The sequence below is a fragment of the Eublepharis macularius genome, chromosome 7 (assembly GCF_028583425.1).
Source record: "Eublepharis macularius isolate TG4126 chromosome 7, MPM_Emac_v1.0, whole genome shotgun sequence".
NCBI lineage: Eukaryota > Metazoa > Chordata > Lepidosauria > Squamata > Eublepharidae > Eublepharis > Eublepharis macularius.
In genome coordinates, this window is record NC_072796.1 from 7,432,227 (window position 1) to 7,454,452 (window position 22,226).

The 22,226-nt window shown below is 44.7% G+C and overlaps 2 protein-coding genes across 2 annotated transcripts in view; one reads left to right on the plus strand and one right to left on the minus strand.

Annotated features, from left to right (window-relative positions):
• Positions 1–768: 768 nt before the first annotated feature.
• On the minus strand, positions 769–19,132 carry CRNKL1 (crooked neck pre-mRNA splicing factor 1). Its single transcript, XM_054984977.1, has 14 exons — positions 19,069–19,132; positions 14,494–14,646; positions 13,947–14,038; positions 13,672–13,830; positions 13,179–13,345; positions 12,303–12,481; positions 11,026–11,196; positions 9,208–9,399; positions 8,093–8,152; positions 6,427–6,507; positions 5,203–5,442; positions 4,836–4,937; positions 2,214–2,462; positions 769–1,012 (listed from the first exon to the last, which is right to left on the minus strand). Exons 1-14 carry the CDS (start codon positions 19,114–19,116, stop codon positions 848–850), a joined length of 2,058 nt encoding a protein of 685 aa, XP_054840952.1. The 5' UTR covers positions 19,117–19,132; the 3' UTR covers positions 769–847.
• Positions 19,133–19,386: 254 nt separating this feature from the next.
• The window catches only part of CFAP61 (cilia and flagella associated protein 61), a 198,205-nt gene continuing 195,365 nt past the window's right edge, over positions 19,387–22,226 (plus strand). Inside the window, exon 1 of the mRNA XM_054984388.1 lies at positions 19,387–19,417. The gene's annotated coding sequence lies outside the window, so the exon portion shown is untranslated. The remainder of the gene's footprint in view (positions 19,418–22,226) is intronic.

The following is a 22,226-nucleotide window of genomic DNA, read 5'->3' on the forward strand; positions in this document are numbered from 1 at the left end:
CTTTTACATTTTTCTTCTACCTATAAATGACCACTTCCCAATCTTTTGAGACTTGGACTTTTCTTTAACATCTTCTAGTAATAAAAAGCATCTTTTTGCATCAAGAGGAATCTAGGTGGAGGGGAGATCTGCACTCCCCGGGCCCGAGAGCGCTTCCCTACCCTGCATGGCTTGTTCAGCTCTGGCTTAATGGCAGCTCCAGAGCCCTTAACGAAACCTATGTACCAAGGCTGGCTTTCCTCCTGGCAGTTGGATCTAGACAAATAGACCGTTCCCAGGGACAGGGGGGCACACTCCAGCCGATAAAATCTTGTGCCTACTCTCCGGTAGGGTGAACAAGGGGGGAGATGAACTCTCAGGAACTTACGTTTGTGGCTTGGCTGGGGTTAGGCAGAGCGCAGGGGGAAGAGGGCTTTTAGGAACCAAGCTGGACAACTGGTCAGTATATTTAAACTGGCTAATTTTTGGAAGAGAGGGGTGCCTCCTCTACAACCAAGACAATTGATTAACCCTATTTAAACAAATTCTCTATAGCCCAGTGGCTGATTTCTTTCAAGTTCACGTGGTTTATTCTTACTTTCAAATTTTCTTTGTGATTTTTAGAGAGGCCTGTCCCGACCTCTATGCAACTGGGAGGAATCAATCCTGACCCCTAACAGCCGGGCACTAAGTTTTATGAAGGAGGCGGCTGGGGAAAGCGTGTTCTAACTTTTCTGCTCACATGCTAGTATCATGGTCTCTCCCCCATTCCAAACATGACCAATTACATTCATTTTTTGTAAATATTTATTGTATTCCTCTGCAAAAGCTACTGTACAAAATAAATGGTAGAATTTCCAACAGAGTGTTAGGGGCTGCTTTCATCAGCGTCCTTGTCTGGATCCCTCTCTGGGTTGTCGTCTTCTTGCTGCTTTTTCCAGAGTTTAGCCATCGCAAGCAGTTTGAGGTTGGGCTGATTGGCAGCATCCTCGGGGAAAATGTAATCGTAATATTCTTCCCAGCCAGCATCAGACTAGAGAGAGAGAGAGAGAACAAGGAGCATCAGCACTTCTTTCCCTCCTGTTGGCATCCCTTTCCTGAATTTTCGTGGTTCTTACTGCACAAGCAAACTGGTGTGTTTACGAGTCATTTGGAAAAAGATGTATTCAAATAATAAGATAAATCCTGTGGACCTGTCCCATTAGCCTTCCCTGGAAAAATGCACCTTCCTCAATGCAGGATGGATTCAGAGGACACAACTCAAGCTAATTAACTGCTACTGTGGGCTGCAGATTAGGGAATTGCACCTTTGATTGTGGGCCCCCTCCTGCCCCCGTAGCAGAAAAAGAAGATGGAAAACTACCATGGCAAGAAGAGGGCTGACTCTCTCTCTCCAGTGCAAGGAGCTACAATACTGACGTGATTTGGTATGATTGATTTTTACTCCTTATGGGAAACCACTTTGAGAGGTCAGCGATGCAACAGAACGCAAATTAAAGTCATGATTATGTCAGAGGGTGTACATGTGCCACTTCCAACCTGCAGCCCTACAGGAATTCTGCCCAAGAATTTCAGAGCATCTGTGCTGGATCAGACCCGTGTCCGTCCATCTAGCCCAGTTTCTTGTTTTGCATGGAGGCCCAGTAGATGCCCAGGAAAAGCCTGCCGTCAGGCCACGGAAGCCAAAGCCCGCCCCCTGCCCCTCTGGTAACTGGACTTGAGTCGTCCACTGCCTCTGAACATGGAGGTCTCAGTCATCAGGGCTAATATTCACTGACAGATTTTTCAACCATTAATTGGTTTGATTCCCTTTACAAAGCTCTCCAAATTTATTGTCATCATAACCCCTTGGGACAGAGAATTTCATCTGTTAATTGTGTGTCGTGAAGTTTTGTGAGTTTCAGTGAAGACGAGTTTTACTACTGGATACGCCCAGCTGCATAACAAGCCCAGGGCCAGTGCTGTGGTTGTCTTTGTTCTTCCACACAACTGATGAGCAAAACTAAAAAAGTCAGAAGCCAAGGCTTCACCAAAACTGTAGCTAACTTGTGCTGCTTATAGACCTACGGCTCAGTCTGTGGAAGGTGCAAATACCCACTGGTGGGGAAAATGCAGGCACCTTCTCACTTTTGTGACTTTGCACCAGATCAAGTTCCAGTTTCATAACATCCCACTGTGCACTCCCGGAAACCTGCTGCCCACCAGAAACGGCCAATTCTCCAGCGTGTTCTTACCCCATCTTCAGCCTGAAGCTTCCTCCGTTTCTTCACTTTCTCTGGCATGAGTTTCTCCACCCGCTCTTTGCTGGATTCTGTTCCAAATTCCTCTTCAAAGTTCCTCCAGGATTCCAGCAGCATAAGCCGCTCCTCTTTCTCCTCACAGTTGCGCATGGTTTTGTTGGCCTCTTCATAGATCTGCCTGCATCGTGGCAAGCTGTCGTCTTTCCCTGCTGAGAGCTCAAACTGCGCAAAACTGATCCACACCTAGAGCAAAACAGAGCAATTGCCACAAACCACAGCCAAGGAAGCAGGAGGCCAAAGCTGGAATGTTCTCCTCTTTCTCAAGCCTTTTCTCTTGAAACACTATGTATAAAATATGTACCGGCTGCTCAGAAGCAAGGCACACGGTGCTAAGTTTTTCACAGCAATAATCAATGGAAATCTTTATGCAAGTGAGACAAGCAAACCTATTAACTAAATGTGTCCCACTGTTTGATGGATCCAAGTTTATTTTGACCACTGAATTCATGTATGTAGAACAGAACACACTTCAGTTTTGGATTTTTTCCACATCTTTGTAAAAGCAGCACTGGGCAAAATTACATAATGTCCCTTTTAATAAACAATAGCAGTACGCTCCCTCAACTTGCCAGTGGGTGCCAGTTAGCTAGAACACTCTTAATGACACCCAACTCTACATCTCGCTATCCAGGTCCCCACAGGATGCAGTAGAAATCTTAGATAGCTGCCAGACGGCCGTGGTGAAATAGTAGAAAAACAACAAATTGAAACTGAACCCAGACAAGACTGAAGTGATGCTTGTTGGGAAGGCATAGATCTTGAAGGATATTGGACTCCCCACATTCGAAGGAGTTCATCTGACCCTTATAAACTCAGTTAAGAGCCTAGGGGTTATACTGGATCCAGCGTTATTACTAGAAGAACAAGTTAAGGCAGCGGCAAAAATGCTTTCTACAACCTCACTCTAGCCTGGAAGATGGCTTCTTATCTTGACATGGCTGACCTGGCCACCTGGATCCATGCTATGGTAACATCAAGGCTTGACTATTGTAATGCTCTATACATAGGTCTCCCATCTAAGTTAACTAGGAGGCTCCAATTAGTGCAAAATGCTGTAGCTCAATTGTTATCAGGAGCAAGCAGGAGCATGAACTTCACTCCTATCCTACAGTCGTGCCACTGGTTACCTGTCAGTTACCTTGCTCAGTTCAAGGTATTAGTTATTACATACAAAGCCCTTCACGGCCTTGGTCCAGCATACCTACAGGACCGCCTCTCCCCCCATGTCCCTCCATGGCAGCTTCGCTCATCTAAACAGGGTCTCTTGCAGGTGCCAGCCTGTACATGGGTGAAATCAACAGCAGCCCGTACACGGGCTTTCTCTGTGGAGGTCCCTACCCTATGGAACGGCCTGCCTGAGGAGGTCAGGAGAGCCCTCCTAGCTTGCCGCAAACAATGCAAAACTGAATTATTCAAAAAGGCCTTTTTTCTCAGCTAAGAGGGAGGTATTATAGGAAAGGGATCCCAGATGTTTCACTAATGAATTAGAAACCATAGATTTCACCATTATGTTGCCTTACATATTATCTGTTGCTTTAAATATGTACTCCTATATCCTACCTGTGCTTTATGTTGTTCAATGTAAGTCCTAGAATTGATTATGTTCTGTTTCAGCAACTCCTCAACCCCATACTGGATCCTAATACTTTATCTTTGTAAACTTAACATTCTTTTACCCCATGACATTGTTTATGGAAATGTTCTTGACACTGTATGGAAATGCCTGCCCTTGTCCTTGCCACTGACTGCACTAATCCCACACTATGTAATCCGCCTTGAGTCTCAGTGAGAAAGGTGGAATATAAATTAAAAAATAAATAATTTTTTAAAGGCTAAGAAGGGAAGAGGAAACTCAAGGCAGCGCGAACTGTGGATCTTCCAAAAACACCTGTGAAACAGCCATTTTTTGAGACGTGCAAAGCAAGGAAAGACAGACATAAAGAAGAAAAAGTTCCATCCTGTGATGCTTCCCAGAACAGAGTTCTGATCGCCCTCCCAACTGGGGGCTGAAGTTAAGCATCCAAGTGCCCGATGTATACTAAACGGGACTCTTGGGGCAGGTCTCCAAACTAGCCAGGGCCAATACCACAAACGGCAAACTCAAAACAGCTCGTAAGGCCTAATTCCCTGTTCAACTCATTCACTGAAAACCGTTTGAACCCAGTACCATCCATTCCACTTCACCTATATGTAAAACTGGGGAAATATACAGTGAATGTAAAGAGTATGGCTTCTTTGCTGACCAAAGAGTATTTGTTCCTAGCTCCAAAGATGGCTCAGTTGGCCTGAGGCACATGTAGAGTGCTGGAGTCCACCTTAGGACCTCAAAAGTGTCTTGCATTGCTCTTCAGGGCCTTAAAATGATACTGTATTCGACTTGTATCTGTGGCCCTTCACCCCACTCATATGCCAAACAAACCTGTGTTAAATGACAATCCCTCTTAAGGCCTGACATGTAACGGTCTTGTTATGCGTTTCCATGGAACTGTTTAAATTTACGAAAGCTTCCCTCACCACAACTCAAGTAGAACCTGGCTCTGCCTCGAGGTCCATTACCTTGACATGCTGCGTTCTTTGAAGCAATCGCCGATAAAGATTCCTTGTGTTCTCGTAGTCTTCCTGTTCAATCTCAAAGTCAATATAAGATTTCCAGAGAACCTAGGAGATGAAGGGACGAGTTGGTTTCTAAGATACAAAACAGTATCAGGAAAAGTGCTAGTTATGAGTACTTGTTATGGCTGGATCGTACAAAAGGCAGTTTCTGTGCACAGGTCAGCTGCGACGGAAGAAGGCGGCTCCACCAGGAGCTGACTTCCTGTATGTTTATTCTCCGTATCAGCAAAATATAACATTCCTTCTACGTCAGACCCAAATCTCTTGTGCCGCATGCACAGGGCCACCCTGTACAGAGGTCCTCTCTTACCTCTGGCATGTCCAGTCGTGGCTGGCCGATGGCCAATTCATATATTGCCCTGGCTCTGTCAATGTCGCCAAGAATGGTTTCCAGCTCGGCAAACTTGATCCAGGAGGTGCAGTTTTCAGGGGTGAACTCCAGAAACTTCTCATAGAGCTTCCGGCAACGATCAAACTCCCGTAGTTGCAACTCTAGCTCAATGTAGCCTTTGAAGAGCTTGTTCTTTGGAGACTTGCCTATGGAGGCTCCCTGGCGAGAGAAAATGCAACCCTTGCTCAGAGCTGCCCACCACAAAGCGACTTTTTATCAGCTTTAGGTGATGTCGACCCTTCATCTCCTCCCCACCCTTAAAATTACTCCAAGAAGCCTAAGTGCTATCACACAGGGAGAAAAGGAGACACACCACACCAGGAAACAGAAGAGGGAAGTCTTGGCCTGCTGGGAATAGAACAAGAAAAAGCTACCTGACCCAGACATAAGCATGCAGAGGCAGCAGAGAACTAAAATCTCTAGGGAAGCATCAAAAGTGGGACTCAAGGGTATGACACAGGCCCAGTGGTGAAAAAGACAATGCCTTGTAAGAAAAAGCCAACTCAAAATGGAGTCCCACGAGTGCTGACTGGGCCTGAATGGTCCTTTCCATTACTGAACAGAGAAAGGAGAATGAGAACGGAGCATTTCTCTTCTAACAAATAGGCAAATTCCGTTTCCATGCAGCTTATGAATCCATCAACATTCTCTCCAGGCAGAAGAGTATTAAAGCCATTAGAAAAGATGGAGTTGTGCCTAATCTTAACACTGGCAGCTAGCAACACACTCATATCAGCATCTTCTTGACAAACCACAGAGAACTGTGGCAATGCCTTATAATCATATACATCGACAGGGCTGGAACCATGGTGGTAATGGGAACAAGAAAATCTCTGTTACCTTCAACTACTTCTCTGTATACAAACAGCAATAAGCATTTTTAAAAGCTCTATTATGATGCAAAAAAACCCCAAAAAACGAAAGATCTTGGGAGTCAATTTGTTTGATCCTCCACCCCATCTACCTGCCTGGAAATCTCTTGTGTTCTCAACAACATTTATGTGGATCTGAGGGCAATCTGGCTGGGTAGACAAGCGCCCCCCTCCCCAAAATGTGTGTGCTTGGTAGAAGAGGGTGATCATCTCAGACAGAAAAAGCATACTGTTCTTTGGTCAAGGGTACAATCACTTTCTTTTGACTTACCAAGGCTCTCCGGGCAAACTGGAGATTCTTCTGCCTTATTTCAAACTGAGCATAGAGCAGCCATATTTTGGCAAACGTAAACTGAAAAAGGAAACGGCATAAAGGTTTTGTGTCAGAGTTAGATTTGCTAAGTCGAAAAGCAAGAGTGTCAACTTCAGAGAAATTAGTTGTGACTGTCAGGTGTGTCTACCAAATCTCACTGCTTCCAACAGAGCTTCTTTCAATCCTGTGCATGTTTACAAGTCCTACTGAAAGTAACTGGATACTTCAGCTACAACAAACTTTCCAGTGCTATAAATGGGCCTTTTTACCATAACTGGCTTTAGTTGGATTGGGACCAATGTGGACTGGATCGCACAGATCAGTTCCCCTAGCAGAAGAGCATCATGCATCTGGGGAAGACTCCTCCCACTGGCAGATAGCACATCTGCTATCAGGACAGAATCCATCTCTATGTCTGCATTTCACTGAATCTATATAGACTGCATTGCAGTGACTGCCACTCACTCATGCCCAGGCTCTGGCCATTTCCAGAAGACAGAACCCAGTTTCTCAGCCCACGTTTTAGAGGAAGCACGTATTAAAGGAATGAAGTGGGCTTCATTCATATTGTATTCAGACTGTAAAAGAGTTTGTTCATTGGTTGTAGCTGTAAGAGCTGAATTCTCTTGGCTCCTGGCACCATTCAACAGGCTTCTATGCAAGCCACACAGAAATGAAATGCAGCTGTACTAAAGCCCTCCTGTAGCACTGAGGAGCACTCCCTTTGTTCCAATGGGTCTCGACATAAAGACAGTTAACTGCAGGACAATTCGTCTCTGGCACATCCCACTGAAATGGACAGCAGAGCTTGCCTGCCTTTTAATTTAAAAGGTCAAAACTGCAACTGTTACATCAGCTGCAGAATAACAGCCCTGTGCCAATCTGCCATGAAGGTAACAGGATTAAGTAATCTTTGGGTACATCAAGACTGGTAGTTTTTCACATCATATACCAATGATATCTGCAGTCGGTGCCCAAAGAGCTCTTGCTGTTTGTATCCCGCTTCTTTGATTTTTCTTTCCTCCTCCCAAGTGCTAAAAATATTTTATATAGAGTGTTCCTTCACTATCCCTGTAATTTATGCCAGTGTTTTTTATGCCCATATTACTGGAGGGAAAGCCCAGGCTTAGCATGTGACTTGCCTCCATGCGCTAATTTGAACTAACTGTGCCATCCTGAACAAAGTTGGACCCTTCTAGGTCCACCGAAGTCAATGGGCTTAGGACTGCCTAGGAATGTACTACCACAATGTAGTGCATTCCTACATTGCGGTTTAAACAAGATGTAGGGCTCGCAATGTCACAGTCCTGGATGACTTCACCCCGAGATTCCCTCCTCCACCTTTCCAGGGAGTGTGGCGTAGGAGAGACCCAACTGATCCTGGCTAGCCATGCGGTCAGAATGCTCACATGCGCTCACCCGTGGAACAGGACTGGACTGAAAGCAAGCAGCTCTTGCACTGCGGGTTTGTGTGTGCGAGAGGGGGACAGATGGGAGCGCACACCCCCAGCGTGACTTACACATTTGAAGAACAGAAGGAAAAAGGGTGGGCAGATTACCACTGGGACACTGAAAAGGGAAAGTACCTCTGTCAGTGGCCCTACACACAACACAGAAGCCTCACCTTTTTGTGAGGAATGAGTTCAATGCAGGCTTGATACACTTGCCTCGTCCGCTCTGGATCCTGAGAGGCAAAACACCAGAGGTTACACAGTCAGACTGGAAGCTTCTGGAAATGCACAAATTGAACCCCCCTGAAAAAAGTGTGCCATCATCTCCCAGCTGGATGAATGCTGTCCATTCTGCTAGTGTAGGCCTTTTCCTCCAGCAGAAGGGAGCTTTTCCTGATATGAGACTGTCTTTCTCCTTGCACCAGACAGAGGTGCCGCCACTAGTGAAATGGGCCCGTGGGATGTGACCCAATGCTCTTTATGCCCCCTTCATCTTAAACTTCCGTGTGTCTTCCTGCTTCAAAAGCCACACATTCGCACTCTGGGTTTCCCTGCACTCATTTCTTCTTTGCTCCCACCAGTCAAATTCAGTCCTCCCCTTGGAGCATTCCTACACCATTGCCCCCCTTTGCACTTTCTTCCATTGGGTTTCTTGCTTCTGAACAACTTTCTCCTTTTTCATCTGCCAAGCTGGCCCCACTTCCAGGCATACAGAAGTTGAGCAGTCTTCTGGATTTCACAACAGGAGTTAAAAAACTTTCTTTAAACTGAACAGTTTTCCATTTTAAAAACCAGGAATTGTCAGGTAAAGGGGCTTATAATTCATGACTTCTGGGTAAACAAAAATCTTAGGGGACCAAGCTTTAATTAGTAGATTTAGAATAAAAAATTAATTGTTCTAGCAACAGATGTATACAATCAAAAGCCCATCAGATCAAGGAACATTGTGAAGCTGTCTGGTGGTTTCCCCGTTCATGGGAAACAGACATTGCATTACTATAGAACAACTAGCTTAGCTGGGCTTTTACCCTAACTGTGACAGTCAACTGCTCACATATGTGGACACAGTGAGTAATACAGGCAGGTACTGGAGAATGAATATGCAAACAGGTACCATGTACCAGGTTAGCAGCAGCTACAAATGTAGTTTAATCCGAACCCACCGCTTGCAGACGAAAGAGCTCTTGGAAAGATATGGGAGTTCCTAGAATTAACAGTCCCGCTTTGTCACCCCAAATATCAGAGAAAGCAAGAGCACGCCCAACTTTCAGGAACTGCTCTCTTTTACCTTCGCCTCTAACTCTTCGTAAAGCGCGTAGTTGATCCACAGGTAGATGTACCTCTTCCAGTGTCTCTTTTCTTGGACTGGAGGAACGTTTGCAATGGCTCTTTCATAAACTTCACGCACAGCATCAGGATCAGCGTCGCTTTCCACAAGCCGCAAGTAATCAAACCAGGCATCGTAGTTATGGGGATTGGCCTTTGGGAAGGAGAGAGGTGAGGTTAGTGCAGCAGAGTGTCACTTGCGCTTCTCAAACGAGGGGAACGCCAAGCATGACCACAGCACGGTTCTGGGTCTTTTCCCTCTGGATTGTGGCATTCTGTTGGAAGAACTGAAATTGAACCCAGTGAAGATGGAGGTCCTGCAGCTGGGACGGGGCTGCCAGATGTTGGGATCCAGGTCCCTGCCCTGGATGGGACACCACTGGCAACTTTGCCAGTGGTAAAAAGTCTGGGTGTGTTCCTGGATGCCTCCCTATCGATGGAGGCCCAGGTCACGGCGGTTGCCAAGTCTGCATTTTTCCATCTTCGTCAGATCAGGCAACTTGCCCCCTACCTGACGCCCCAGGACATGGCTACAGTGATCCATGCAACGGTCACCTCCAGGCTAGATTACTGTAACTCACTCTACGCTGGGCTACCCCTGGGCCTGATCCGGAAACTACAACTGGTCCAGAATGCAGCGGCGCGGGTCCTGACTGGTATACCTTACCAGTCACACATCACACCTGTCCTGCGCCAGCTGCACTGGCTTCCGGTTGAATTCCGAATCAGGTTCAAGGTGTTGGTTCTTACCTTTAAAGCCCTGAGCGGGTTGGGACTGGCATATCTTCGGGACCGCCTCTCCCTGTACGTTCCCCAGAGATCGCTTCGATCAGCGAATAAATGTTTACTTGTGGTCCCCGGCCCTAAGGAAGCCCGCCTCGCTTCAACCAGGGCCAGGGCCTTTTCAGTCCTGGCCCCAGCCTGGTGGAACGCTCTGTCAATGGAAACCCGGGCCCAGCGGGACATATTATCGTTCTGCTGGGCCTGTAAGACAGAGCTGTTCCGCCAGGCGTTCGGTGGTTGAAGGGGGCGGTGCCATGTCGGCCTCCCACCTTTGGGGTGGGGGAGGGTTCTCCCCACCACTGCACTTGGTTAATTTGTTTTATTGTTTGTATATTGATTTTAGTTCTTGTTTTTATCAATTTTAACTGTTCACTGCCCAGAGCCCCTGGGGATGGCCGGTATACAAACTGAAATATAAATAAAATAAAATAAAACTGGTGCTGCTGTATCCTGGGTACCCCCACACCGAGCTTTTAGACGGCCACGGATTTCATTAAGAGGGCATGAGTTCTAACAAATGCCAAGATCTTCTTGTTCACAGTACCTTGGCACAGCTGTAACTGGGATTTTAGATACTGTGTGTTGAACACACTAAGGTTCTGTGCTTTGATAAACCAAATTGTGCCCCAAGAAAAGCTGAGTTCAGTGACGCCCATTTGAAACTGAGCAAATCGGTTAAACTTCCCTTTCTTCTACACTGTTTTCCCCCACAGCACATATTATTTTACTGTTTGCTCTGGTGGGAGGAAGGAGTTTGGCCCACACAAGTCAAAACCTGCTGCCAGGCGGGCTACAAAACTTTTCTTTGCCCGCTCAGCCAGGAAGCTCAGGCCAGCTGCTCTCTCTCAGTCTTGCCTTGCCTGTCTCACAAGGCTGCTGTAAATGCCGCTGAGATTCTTGCTGGAAGGACAATTACGCAAAGGGATAACAACACTGAGGATCACAAACGGCAGCTGAAATTATCCGGGACTGTGGCAACCTCCCCAGGCACTCTCACCTTCACTTCTTCTTCATACTGGAACCTCCTCTTGCTGACAATGATGTCCTCAATGCCTCTCCGGTCCCCAAATTTTTTTTCAAAAATGGTGTAATTTTTGAACAGCTCCTGGGCTTCGTGCTTTGGGATTCGATCCAACGCGTATTTGTAGATCACCCTCACCCTTTCAAACTGAACAAAAAGCAAGAGCTTAAAAAACAAGGAGGATCTGCAGTCTTACTCATGTCCCGTTTCCTCTTTGCTGCATCCAGCTCAGTTCTCAGGAAGCGGCCTTTCTGCTTGCAGGCAGGCACCCCAAGTTCAATCCCTGCTGTCTCTAGTAGGGGTGTGCACCAGAAAAAGATTCGGGTTTCCTGCTTCGGGTATTTAAACTGCTTCAGTGTGCTCTGTAAAGATTCAGGGGTTTTACCTGATGGGAGGGGGAGAAGGGGGTTGTAGTGAGCATTTTCCTGAAAATGGCAAGAAAAAGAGAGCAGCTGCTGCTGCTGCTCTACCCGAAGCGTTACAAAGCGCTTTGGAAAGCTTTGCTTTGGTACGTCCAGATTGGCTCAGCAATGCTGCGGCCAATTCGGGAATACTGAATCTACCCGAATTGGGCCTGATTCGGGTTAAAAACCTGAATCAGAAACCCGAAATGCACACCCCGAGGCTCTAGCTAAAGGGTAGAATGCAGATGCTGGAAAAGATCTCTGCTTGAAATTCCGGAGAACCGGACACAAGATCAAGACAAGTTCTTTGATTCAGTATGTGCTGTTTGTTCATATACCACTAGCAAAACCCATTCCCTCAGTCACTTATCAGAGTTTGCGGCTAACTAATCTACTTGTCTGAAAGGGCAACAGACTCAGACAACTGTCAGAATCTGAAGGCCTGGAAAAATTTTGGAACAAATTCATTTGGAGGACTTTAGCATTCTGCCAACAAAAAAGGGAAATTTGGGGGGAATTCTGAAAAAAAACTTCTGTGAAGTATTTTCCTTTCTTCTTTAGATGACTGAAATGCTTTTTAAGACAAGGTTTTTACTCACTCAAAATGTATAGTATGAAAAGTTTAATGTAATACAATTTGCAGGACGTAATACAGAATGTAAAGTAATATAATCTATAGAAGGATAATTTCTATTTATACTGTAGACATACAAAACGTATTTTCATGGACCTGCTTTTTAAAAGTGACTAATTTTGTTTACAATTAATATGCTATAAGTACACTAGCCTTGGCAAAGTAGGATTTATGGTAGCAGTCAGAAACCTATTTATCGAAGGACAAAAATTTACCTCTTTCTGGTTCTCTTCAAATTTGGCAAAAGCTACGTACAGATGCTCATCCATATGGTCTTCTCCAAAAAACTCCACTGCCCTCTCGAAGACTTTCCTGGCATGGGCGAAATAACTGTGCTTTTCTTCAAAACGGGCATACTTGATCCAGTTCTTAACATCAGGATGTACAATTACAAGTGGAACATGTTAAGGAAATCTAAATGATGAAGCACTTCATTTCAGTCTTGTACTTTTGAGAATAACTAGCTACTAACTCATCATTACTATGTCTAACAGTAACACAGTTTGCTGTGCCAATCACAGACACAGCAAACTGGACCCCCCCCACACAGATAATATCAAGGTCTTTACACACAACAAGGAGTCACAGAAAATTTTCAGGACAAAGATTATGGCAACAGTAGTAAATACAAACAGCTGTATTTAATTTCTAAAACATGTTCCTTCTCACCACCTTTTTCTATCTATACAGATATATTTTATCCTGTTCTTTCTCCAGAGAGCTCAAATCTACGTATATGTTTCTTCTCTCTTTCGTTTTATCTTCTCAACAGTCTTTAAGGGGTGTTCTGTGCAACTGGCCATTCAGGTCATTCATATTAGCAGAGTAAGAATTTGAACACAAGTCTCCCAAGCTCTAACCACCACAGAGCACAGACAGTTCTGGGTTATGTGGAAACCTGGAAGTAAATCTTGTTTCTATGCATGGAGCATCCCTCCTGTCAGAGTATCGCTATGTGCTTTTAACATGTGTTTTAACATGGGGTCCCCTTGCTACACTTGCTAGTATACAGATTGCTCACAAACAAAATTTCAAAACTAAGCTAAAAGTTGCAAAGCACAGCCCAACTGTTAGTGTTCGGAAAAGGATATATCTCTCATAAATGGAACGGGCTCTGTCCACCTCCTTGTATCTCAGCTCAAAGTTAATGTAGGAATGCCATGATTGTTCCTCGGGCTGCCATTCCATCCAGCGTTCAAACACCTGGCGGGCTCCAGCAACGTTTCCCAGCATCTCTTCCATGTAAGTATATTTGTACCTTCCAAAGAAAAGCAATGCAAGAAAGACTCACACTGTGTCATCCAGATAATGAATATCATTGTTTTACACTTGCAAAAAAAATAGCTGTATCCATTTACAGACTTGGTAATTTAAAATCAATCATCAAGCCATGACCCTTTTCCAGAAAATTACTATCTACAGAAGAACTCATAAACTTTTCAACAATGGAATTAACAAAAAATAAACTGATAACTATTAGGAGCTTGGAAAAAAAGGTGTAAAGATCCACGAACAAAAGAAACAAACTCTGGTCTGCTCATACTAAACTACTATTTTAGAAACAGTAAAAGATTCTCTGCTTACCAGAACTGGTTGACTCTTGGTAAAGTAGTGATAGCGCGATCCCAGATATTTCGGGCATGATTTACCTGTCGGTTCTTCATTTCCATCTCGGCATACTTCAGCCAAAGGGTGACATTTCGATAGTCCACATCTAGAGCACGCTCGTAAATGGAACGAGCCCTTAGAACAAAACATCATTCCAGTTAATGTGTGCGGACACAAACTCGGGGTGGCAAGCACAATCGATTGTTCACAAAACTGAAAGCATTTGAGGGGGGCACTGCTTGATTAATTACCTTTGTACCTCTTTCAGGCTTTCTTCCCATTGTGCGTACTTGATCCAGTTGCTGATAACAGTCCGATTTTTTCGTATATTATCTTCAAAAGTCTAGGAAAAAGTTAAAACTTATAAGTAAAGATTTTAAATCAAACGGAGAACTGTGTTCTGGGGTTGAAGGAGAACAAATTCTTAGTAATTGTTATGAAAACCCTACGTCCCACCTGCACTCCTTCTGTGTTCAGCCACTGGTAGTGTTCCACCAGCTGAGAACCACTGGCTTAGAGAACACCTTTTTCTGTATATCTCCCTTAAGAAACTTGAGACGTGCCAGCTGTGCAGAGAGAGATGCTTTGTGTAGTAAATGCCAAAGGTACAGAACTCTTTTCCTCTGGATGGGCTCCAGCCCAAGAAATTTTGGAAAGCATCTGACAGCCAGATGTAAGCAAGCGGGGGAGGATTTTTTAAAAAACATCCTGAGCCTCCAGAATACAAGTTCAGATAAATGATAACAAATACTTTGCAAAGGTTGGCCATTATAACCCGACGATTACATTTATGCTTACTTTTCTTTTTCGAAGTTTGTAATCATTCAGCTCCTCTTCATCTGTGATCTTCTGTTGAGGGGGCGGGGGAAGAAGTTCGAGCTCCCTTTCCTTGGCTTCTCTTAAGAGCTGTTCAGCTGTTATCTGAACCTCTGCTGGTGCTTTGTTCTTCACCTGGGGGAAGGAGGGGAACAAACCATTTGTGTAAACTTCATATCAGAGTTACTAACCATACAAATGAGAGAGGACATATCCAAGGTGGCTACAGTTTGGAATCATTTCACTGACAATCTGAAATGAACTTTCAAACTAAAAGACAATATTCAAAATAGCTTCTCACTTGTCTATAAGCACTATGAACACTGATCACCAGCAAATAAGTGCTACTGTGAATATTATTAAACGTTAAACAAGCAAGAAGCTATAAATTAACTTTTCAGAAGAGAAATTTTAAAGATTAAAACAGGGATCCAAACAGGAATCTGAAGAAGTGAGCTGAGGCTCACGAAAACTCATACCCTACCACTAATTTTATTAGTCTTATAGGTGCTACTGGTCTCTTGCTCTTTTCAGGGATCCAAGTAAGAATATTTTGCTTTTTGGATAAAGATGATGGCAACACACATTGGCAGATAAATGAGATATTTTGAGGTTTGATACAGGGTCACTCAGTCAATACCATCGCTAAAAAAAATTGGTTTGTGCTCTGTTACGAAAAATACATAAGCATACTCACATCACACACTTATTTTAGCTTTACTAGGTTCACTGTCATACTGCTCCCCCCCCTCCAAATTTTGGGAACAGTGAAGATGTGGAGAATTTTTTAGAGATCATTAACCCCCTTCACAGGGCTTCCACGGGAATGTTGACTTTTGCAGTGTAGATGTGTCCATGAAATATGAAATATTCATCTAGCAAGCCAGGCTCCAGCTCAATTTATCCCACCAGGAGGAAAAAACAGAGACTGTTACTTAATATCAAAAGGTGGATCTTTTTGTCTTGTCACAGTTTCTCCAGCCATACGGAGCACAGAAAGCAGACATGAAATATCTTGGTTAGCCATGGTAATTTAATACATTTAGTTTTGAAAATAGTATAAAGTATTTGCACAACTTGAGCATCATGCAATCCTACTTTTGCCAATGACAGAACAACATTCTCTTACTCTGGATCAATCTGAAATTACTGCAGTCCCTAGTGGATCAGACTCACACTCCACCCCTAAGTATTAGTCAGGAAAGTTCCCACTCTCCTGGCTTTCCACAAACTATGCACGACTAAATTATTCAGGAGGGCTTTCTACTCAGGTTATACGGCTGTGTCATAAGAAATAGGTCAAAGAGATGCCCAGGGACTGTAGACTAGGCTACTGGGTATTGTCTGCTGATGTAGATATGCTCCTATTAGGTAGTTCGGCAATGCTGAAGGTGTCTTCAATCAATCAATCAATCAATCAATCAATCAATCAATCAATCAATCAATCAATCAATCAATCAATCAAACAATCAATCAAGTACCTTTAATGGCATACAGAAGGTGTCTTGTTAATTACTTATGCTTTAATTCAGAAAGGTTTCATCTACATGTATGCTAGTTTTCATAGTTTCAATAGCTGCTATATCCTATTGTATGTTTTTCATTGAATGTACCAACTGTTGATCATATTGTATTTATGGTCCGTGAATGTCCTATTGATTATATTATATTCACTTGCAGTATGTGATCTGTCTTGGCTCTCAGGGAGAAAAGTGGACTATAAATAAAACAACTATAACAACACTTAAGTCTTTCAGAAACAAAGCTCAGCTGTGCTTATAATCAAAGCCTTAGCATGGATTTGCTGTGGCTTTGCTCATCAGTAATATCACATATCTGTCTATACAGACATAACAAGAGATCTATATGATTTACCCTTTTCTTTTTTCTCCCTTCCAGAATGACCGGAAGAAATTAAACTATTTACTTGAACTTGATTGTTTGTGTTTTCGAGTTCTTGTCACTGACCGGCCCCGCTGCTGATAATTTGTATAGCTTATTCATATTTTGAGAGATCTGTTCATAAGCAGAAAGCTTTTTACAGACACTGTATACATTTTTGTTGCTTTAATTTGGTTCTCATAAGACACAAAATCCTAATACGTAAGGGTAAACTTTACATGAATGACGAATTCCGACACACAGAGCTTGGAGAGACGGAATCGGAACACTGTTTCCTGATCCAATGCAACTGATATCACCTGCAAAATCACCTGGGCTGAGGCAAGAGCACATGGTGGTAAGCTGCTGCTAGAAGGTAAGGGTTTTTTGTCTTTCTGCCTTTTGTTTTTCCTAGCTACTGTGTGAGAAGATGAGGGTGAGTGGGTTTTGTGTAGTTTGCTAGAGAGTGGTTCTGGTTAAGTTCTGTGTGGGGCTGTTGGCGGCTGAGTGAGTTGCTGTTGTTTGTTGCTGGTTGCTGTTGCGTTTGGTTACAAGCCCCGCCCCCTACTATCCTGGGGCTCTGCTGGGCTAGGCAGGAAGTGACATTATGAAACAAAAGGCTCCTCCTCACCAGAGGGCGAGAACTAAAGGGCTCTTGGCCTGTGGCTCTTAGCCTGGGGATCTGCCTGAGGGACCCAAAACTCTGCTGAGAGTACTCTGGGTATATATTTGGAAGGCAATCATGTCTACTGAAGCCCCCTTCGCAGTTACCTGCATGGAGTGTGCCATGTTTGTTTTCCTCCCAGAAGAGAAGACAGAGTTCACTTGTCAGAAGTGTAAGCTGGTCAGACTTTTGGAAGAAAAGGTTTAGAGCCTGGAGGAGAGGATCACCACCCTTCAGAAGATCAAGGAGGGAGAGGATTTTATTGACAAGAGCCTGGGGGCTCAGCACAGCCAAGAAGATGAAAGTCATGGAGAAGAAGAAAGAGTCGATTTCCCTAATGAGCCTCCTCTCAGATCTATGGTACAAACCCAAAGACTTCAACGAAGAAGATGCTCTGGTCCACCTGAGCTCAAGAATCGTTTTGAAGTGATAGAGATGGTGACGGAGATGAGAGTGGAAAGAGAACCACAAAGATCTGAAAGAGGGTGTGTAGAGGATATGGGGCCACATGGAAGTGGAAAAAAACAGAAGGTGGTGGTCGTTGGGGACTCTCTGCTCAGGGGTATGAAACGCCATGTCTTGGGGCCAGATCCCCTATTCTGAGAGATGTGTTACTTGCCGGGGGCCAGAATTCAGGATATTACCGACTGACTGCCGAAACTCATCAAGCCTGCTGATACAGATTCTGGCTTCGGAATCATGGAGGTCTGACGCAGCTCGGGGAGCTGAGCTGTCCAAGTTGCTGTTTGTCAGGGCTGGTGGGGTGCTAGATCGCCCACGGCCCCCTGCTCTCAGGTGGAGAGCAGGCAAGAGCACTTGAGACCCCGAGGGTGTGTAGATCTCGGCTGAGGGGGGATTCTGTGCAAAGGATTCCCTCCCAGCCTTGAGGTCCCGCTCTAAGAAGGGTGGCAGAAATCTCTGCAGCAGCTTTGGAGTCATTGAGTTGGCATAGGATCGCCGTACCCAAGCTTGGGTACAAAATCCTAATACGTAAGGGTAAACTTTACATGAATGACAAATTCCAACACACAGTGCTTGGAGAGACGGAATCAGAACATTGTTTCCTGATCCAATGCAACTGATATCACTGCACAACCAAATGTACATACTTTCACCCATATTTCATCAGTGTTTGATAAGGAAAATAACTGGGGGAAACATGACCCGATATCCAGATTTTAATTGTGCCATTTCTGATGTACTGCTTGAGAGCCAATGTGGTCTAGTGATCAATAAGTCAAATATGAAAAATTCTAGTTCAAATCCTAGCTCTATCATGAAACGCACTCTGTGATTTTGGGCCACTCGCAGTGCAATCCTAAGAGTTACTCCTGTGTAAGCCTACTGAAATCAGTGGGCTTAGACGGGAGTAACTCTTTTTAGGATTGCACGAGTCAGTCTATGTACTTCACAGGGTTGTTCTGAAGACAAATCAAAAGAAGGGACAGCCTCGAACACCATCCTGATTCTTTGAAGGGGGGATTAAAAAAATTATAAATTTTGTTGCCCTGGTACTGAGTCTGCAAATGGTTGGGCAGTTCATGATCAGGCGGCAACCAAGAGAGTCCAAGTCCAGTTTTTATTTCTGCTGCCCCTTCCAGGCATGCCGTCGACTCCTCTGAATGGCCGCGCTGGACAGAGCATTCCCACGGGCACCGTTTTTCTCATGCTTTGTGTGACACCTGCTAAAACACCTTTCCTCTATTCATACGTTTACTCGGAAGTAAGTCCAACTGAGTTCAATGGGAACACGAGCGAACACAGCTAGGAGCTGCTCGCTGATCCTGTACATGTTCACACACCCCCTTTACTCGCGAGTAAGTCCCAACCTGGACAGACCCGGGAAGCGTGATCTCGTTAGATCTCGGGAGCTAAGCAGGGTCCCCACGGAAGAGCCGCCCAGCTGAATTCCACGGGCCCGACTCCGAAGTGGGCGAGCGCCGGCCGGGCCCGCTGGAGCTGCTCGTCCCCGGTTCCTTTCTGCGACCCTTCACGGCCCCCGCCTCGCCTACCTTCGCCACTTTGGGTATTCGCTGCTTCCCGGCCGCCGTAGACGCCATTTTGCCTCCCCTTCCGCTCAGGGCCCCTCTCACACGTGACCTTCCGAGCTTCCCGGCATGCTCCGCGGCGCGGCGGGCTGGCTTTGCGGTCGCCATAGCAACAGCCGGGCGCGTCTCTCCCGGAGCCGAATCGCATCAGGGACGCGGCCGCAGCCGCCCGGGCCTCCAGTCCTGTGGGTCTCTTTCGGCACAGAGAGGCGGTGGCTGGAGGAGAACAGAGCAGGGCGTCCTGCCCGTCGTCTTGTGGACCGGCTGGGGGCTGCTCGCGAAGATAGGTGTAAAAGGGGGATTGCCGGGGAAGGTGAGTTTTAAGGCTCGGTGGAACCTCCATATTCAGAGGCAGTGTACCTGGGAATTATAGTGGCTACGTGCCTGTTGGTATCGGGCTCAGCCTGAGTCACTCCAACAACTCTTGTGCTTTATGGGCTGTTTTATGGAGAATAAAAGAGAGCAATAATAGGATCCATTTACAGATGTCCAGAAAGAGTGATTTTTTTAAAAAAATTACGCTTACCTGGTTTTTAATGCTGAATTTTAAGAAATGACTTAAGAGAGATTTGTAGGGTTACGTTGATTTTGGAAGTTGCTTTGGGAAGGTTCCCTGAAGAAGTGACGTGAAAATGATCTATATAATCTAAATAAATTTTAAGAAATTAAAAAGGACAAAATTTGTGACTTCACATGCCTAGACGAAAATTCATGGTGTAAGAGTTATAGACTTGGATTAGGATCTGGGAGGCTTGGGTTCGAATCCCCACTCTGCCTTGGAAGTCTCAGCCTAACCTACCTCATAGGGTTGTTGTGAGGATAAAAGAGAGGCGAGGAGAACAGTGTAAGCCACTTTGAGGAAAATGGGGTGTAAATGAATAATTTTTAATAAAAACACAATTTCCATGGTGTGTGCCCTCTGCCCTCTGCCTGGGGCAACAGGAATAGCTCATTTCCTTGATTATCTGCTTGTCATTCAAACGTTTACAAAAAACTTTTTTCTTCAGAAAAAAACTTTAGCTGATGTGACTGGACATTTTAATTAGTATTTTAATGTTTTTATTATTTTGTAAGTTTCCTCAGGCTGGTCTCTGGACAGGCGGCATAAATGTTTTCTAAATATATAAATTTAAAATAAATCAATGAGAGCCTGGACATTTCAGAGGTTGGGTCTTATAAAAAGATGAGGGGGCTAGGGAGAGAACCGCTGCCATTTTTGTGGGTGCTCTGGCTGGCCTCTTTTGGAAACAGGCTGCCGGGTTAGATTAGATGATCTCTTGTGTGGACCTCTGCAGGTTTTTCTTGCATAATGCCTCTTGCATGCATAAAAACCTAATGAGAGTTCCTCTCGAGGTCTAGCCTGCGAATTGCCATTCTGGGGCATTCTATTGCTGTTTAATCCTGAATGCCAGTGTGGTATTGTGATTATGGTATTGCAATAAAACCTGGCTGACCTAGCTTCAAAATCCTTGTTTGAGCCATGAAACTCACTGGGTGGCTATAGAACATTCATCCTCGCTCAGCTTGACCTACCTCTCAGGGTTGTTGTAGGAAATAAATGGGAGGGGAGAGCCACATATAGCACCCTAACCTAGGAGGAGGGATGGGGTAAAAATGGACAGATACATAGGTCCTCTGTGTGGGAAAGAGCTTCCGCTTAATGCTTTCTCTTCTTTTCTGTATCATTACAAATGGTAAGAGGTTAAGACAAACTGGTGGACTTTGTTTCCTTTTAACTCTCATGTAGTCCGTAACCCAAAGAAGTAATTAAAAATACCTGATCGCTACTATGTTTGTTAGCTGGCCTACATAATAGGATTATTGTAAATAAAAGTTCTACACATGCTACAGACTAGGTTAGTGGAGTCCTATGGTGCTAGAATGCACTGAATAACTTGAGACTGCCATTGTAATGTGGTAGTCAGGGTAAGAGAACCAGTTTGGTGTAGTGGTTAACAGCAGTAGGAGTCTAATCTGGAGAACCGGGTTTGATTCCCCACTTCTCCACTTGAAGCCAGCTGGGGGACCCTGGGTCAGTCAAAGTTCTCTCAGCCCCACCCACCTCACAGGGTGATTGTCGTGAGGATAATAATAACACACTTTGTAAACTGCTCTGAGTGGTGCTAAGTTGTCCTGAAGGGCAGTATATAAATCAAATGTTGTTGTTGTTGTTATGACTCAGAAGAGTTAGGTACAAATCTACTATGAAGTTCAGTGCGTGACCTTAGGCCAGTCATTCCCTTTTGACTTCACCTACCTTACAGGGTTATTGTAATAACCAAATATTAAAGGAGAGGACAATTTCCCTCCCTTGAACTGCTTCGAGGGGGGTGGGCAGGATAGAAATGTGATTGCCTCATCTGCAGTTTATATATTCCATTTTTAAAAACCGTGTCCTAATGTAAAGGAAAAATCCCTCTGTATATTGAAAATTAGTACATCTGTGAGAAAGCTTGGTCGTTGTTCAGCTAGTTTTCTGTTTGCAGGGAGGGTTTTTTTAAACATAGGAGAGCATTCAAAAATATAATCTTCCCTGCACTGAAAAGTTACAGTGCATTCTGTTGCTATCTCAGAGTATATCATCTGCTCTATCCATAGATTTTGCCTCATGTCCATTCCGTGTACTGCAGTGAGATGGTAAAAATTTGGAAGTGTCCTGCTTCATTCTGGGGGAGGGGAAGTGTTGGGCATTTTTAAAGATTTCTCCTGCTGAGTTCTTTTCATGCCCATCAGGAAGGAAGTTATAGTGTAGTCCCAGGATTATGTTATTACATGCATGGAATTGTTTATGAGTAGGAGCATTCAGAAATATGATATACTTACTCCTTGCCTGAAGTTTGTAATGGTAAGATTTATTTATTTTTTATTTATTTACTAGCAACAAATCCCGTTGTGGGAAAAAAATACAATGGGCTCTAGAAAGGGGAGGACGGGCAGGCGGGCATTCCCTCCTCCTCTGTCACTGATCCCGGCCAGATGAAGGTGGCAGGGCGAGCATGGCCACCTTCTCTGCACGTGATCCTGGCCAAGTGAAGGGGGGTTGGGCATTGCCTGGCCGGATGAAGGCGGAGGGCAGGTATTGCCTCCTGCTCCATGACTGATTCCCCCTTGGGTAAAGGGTG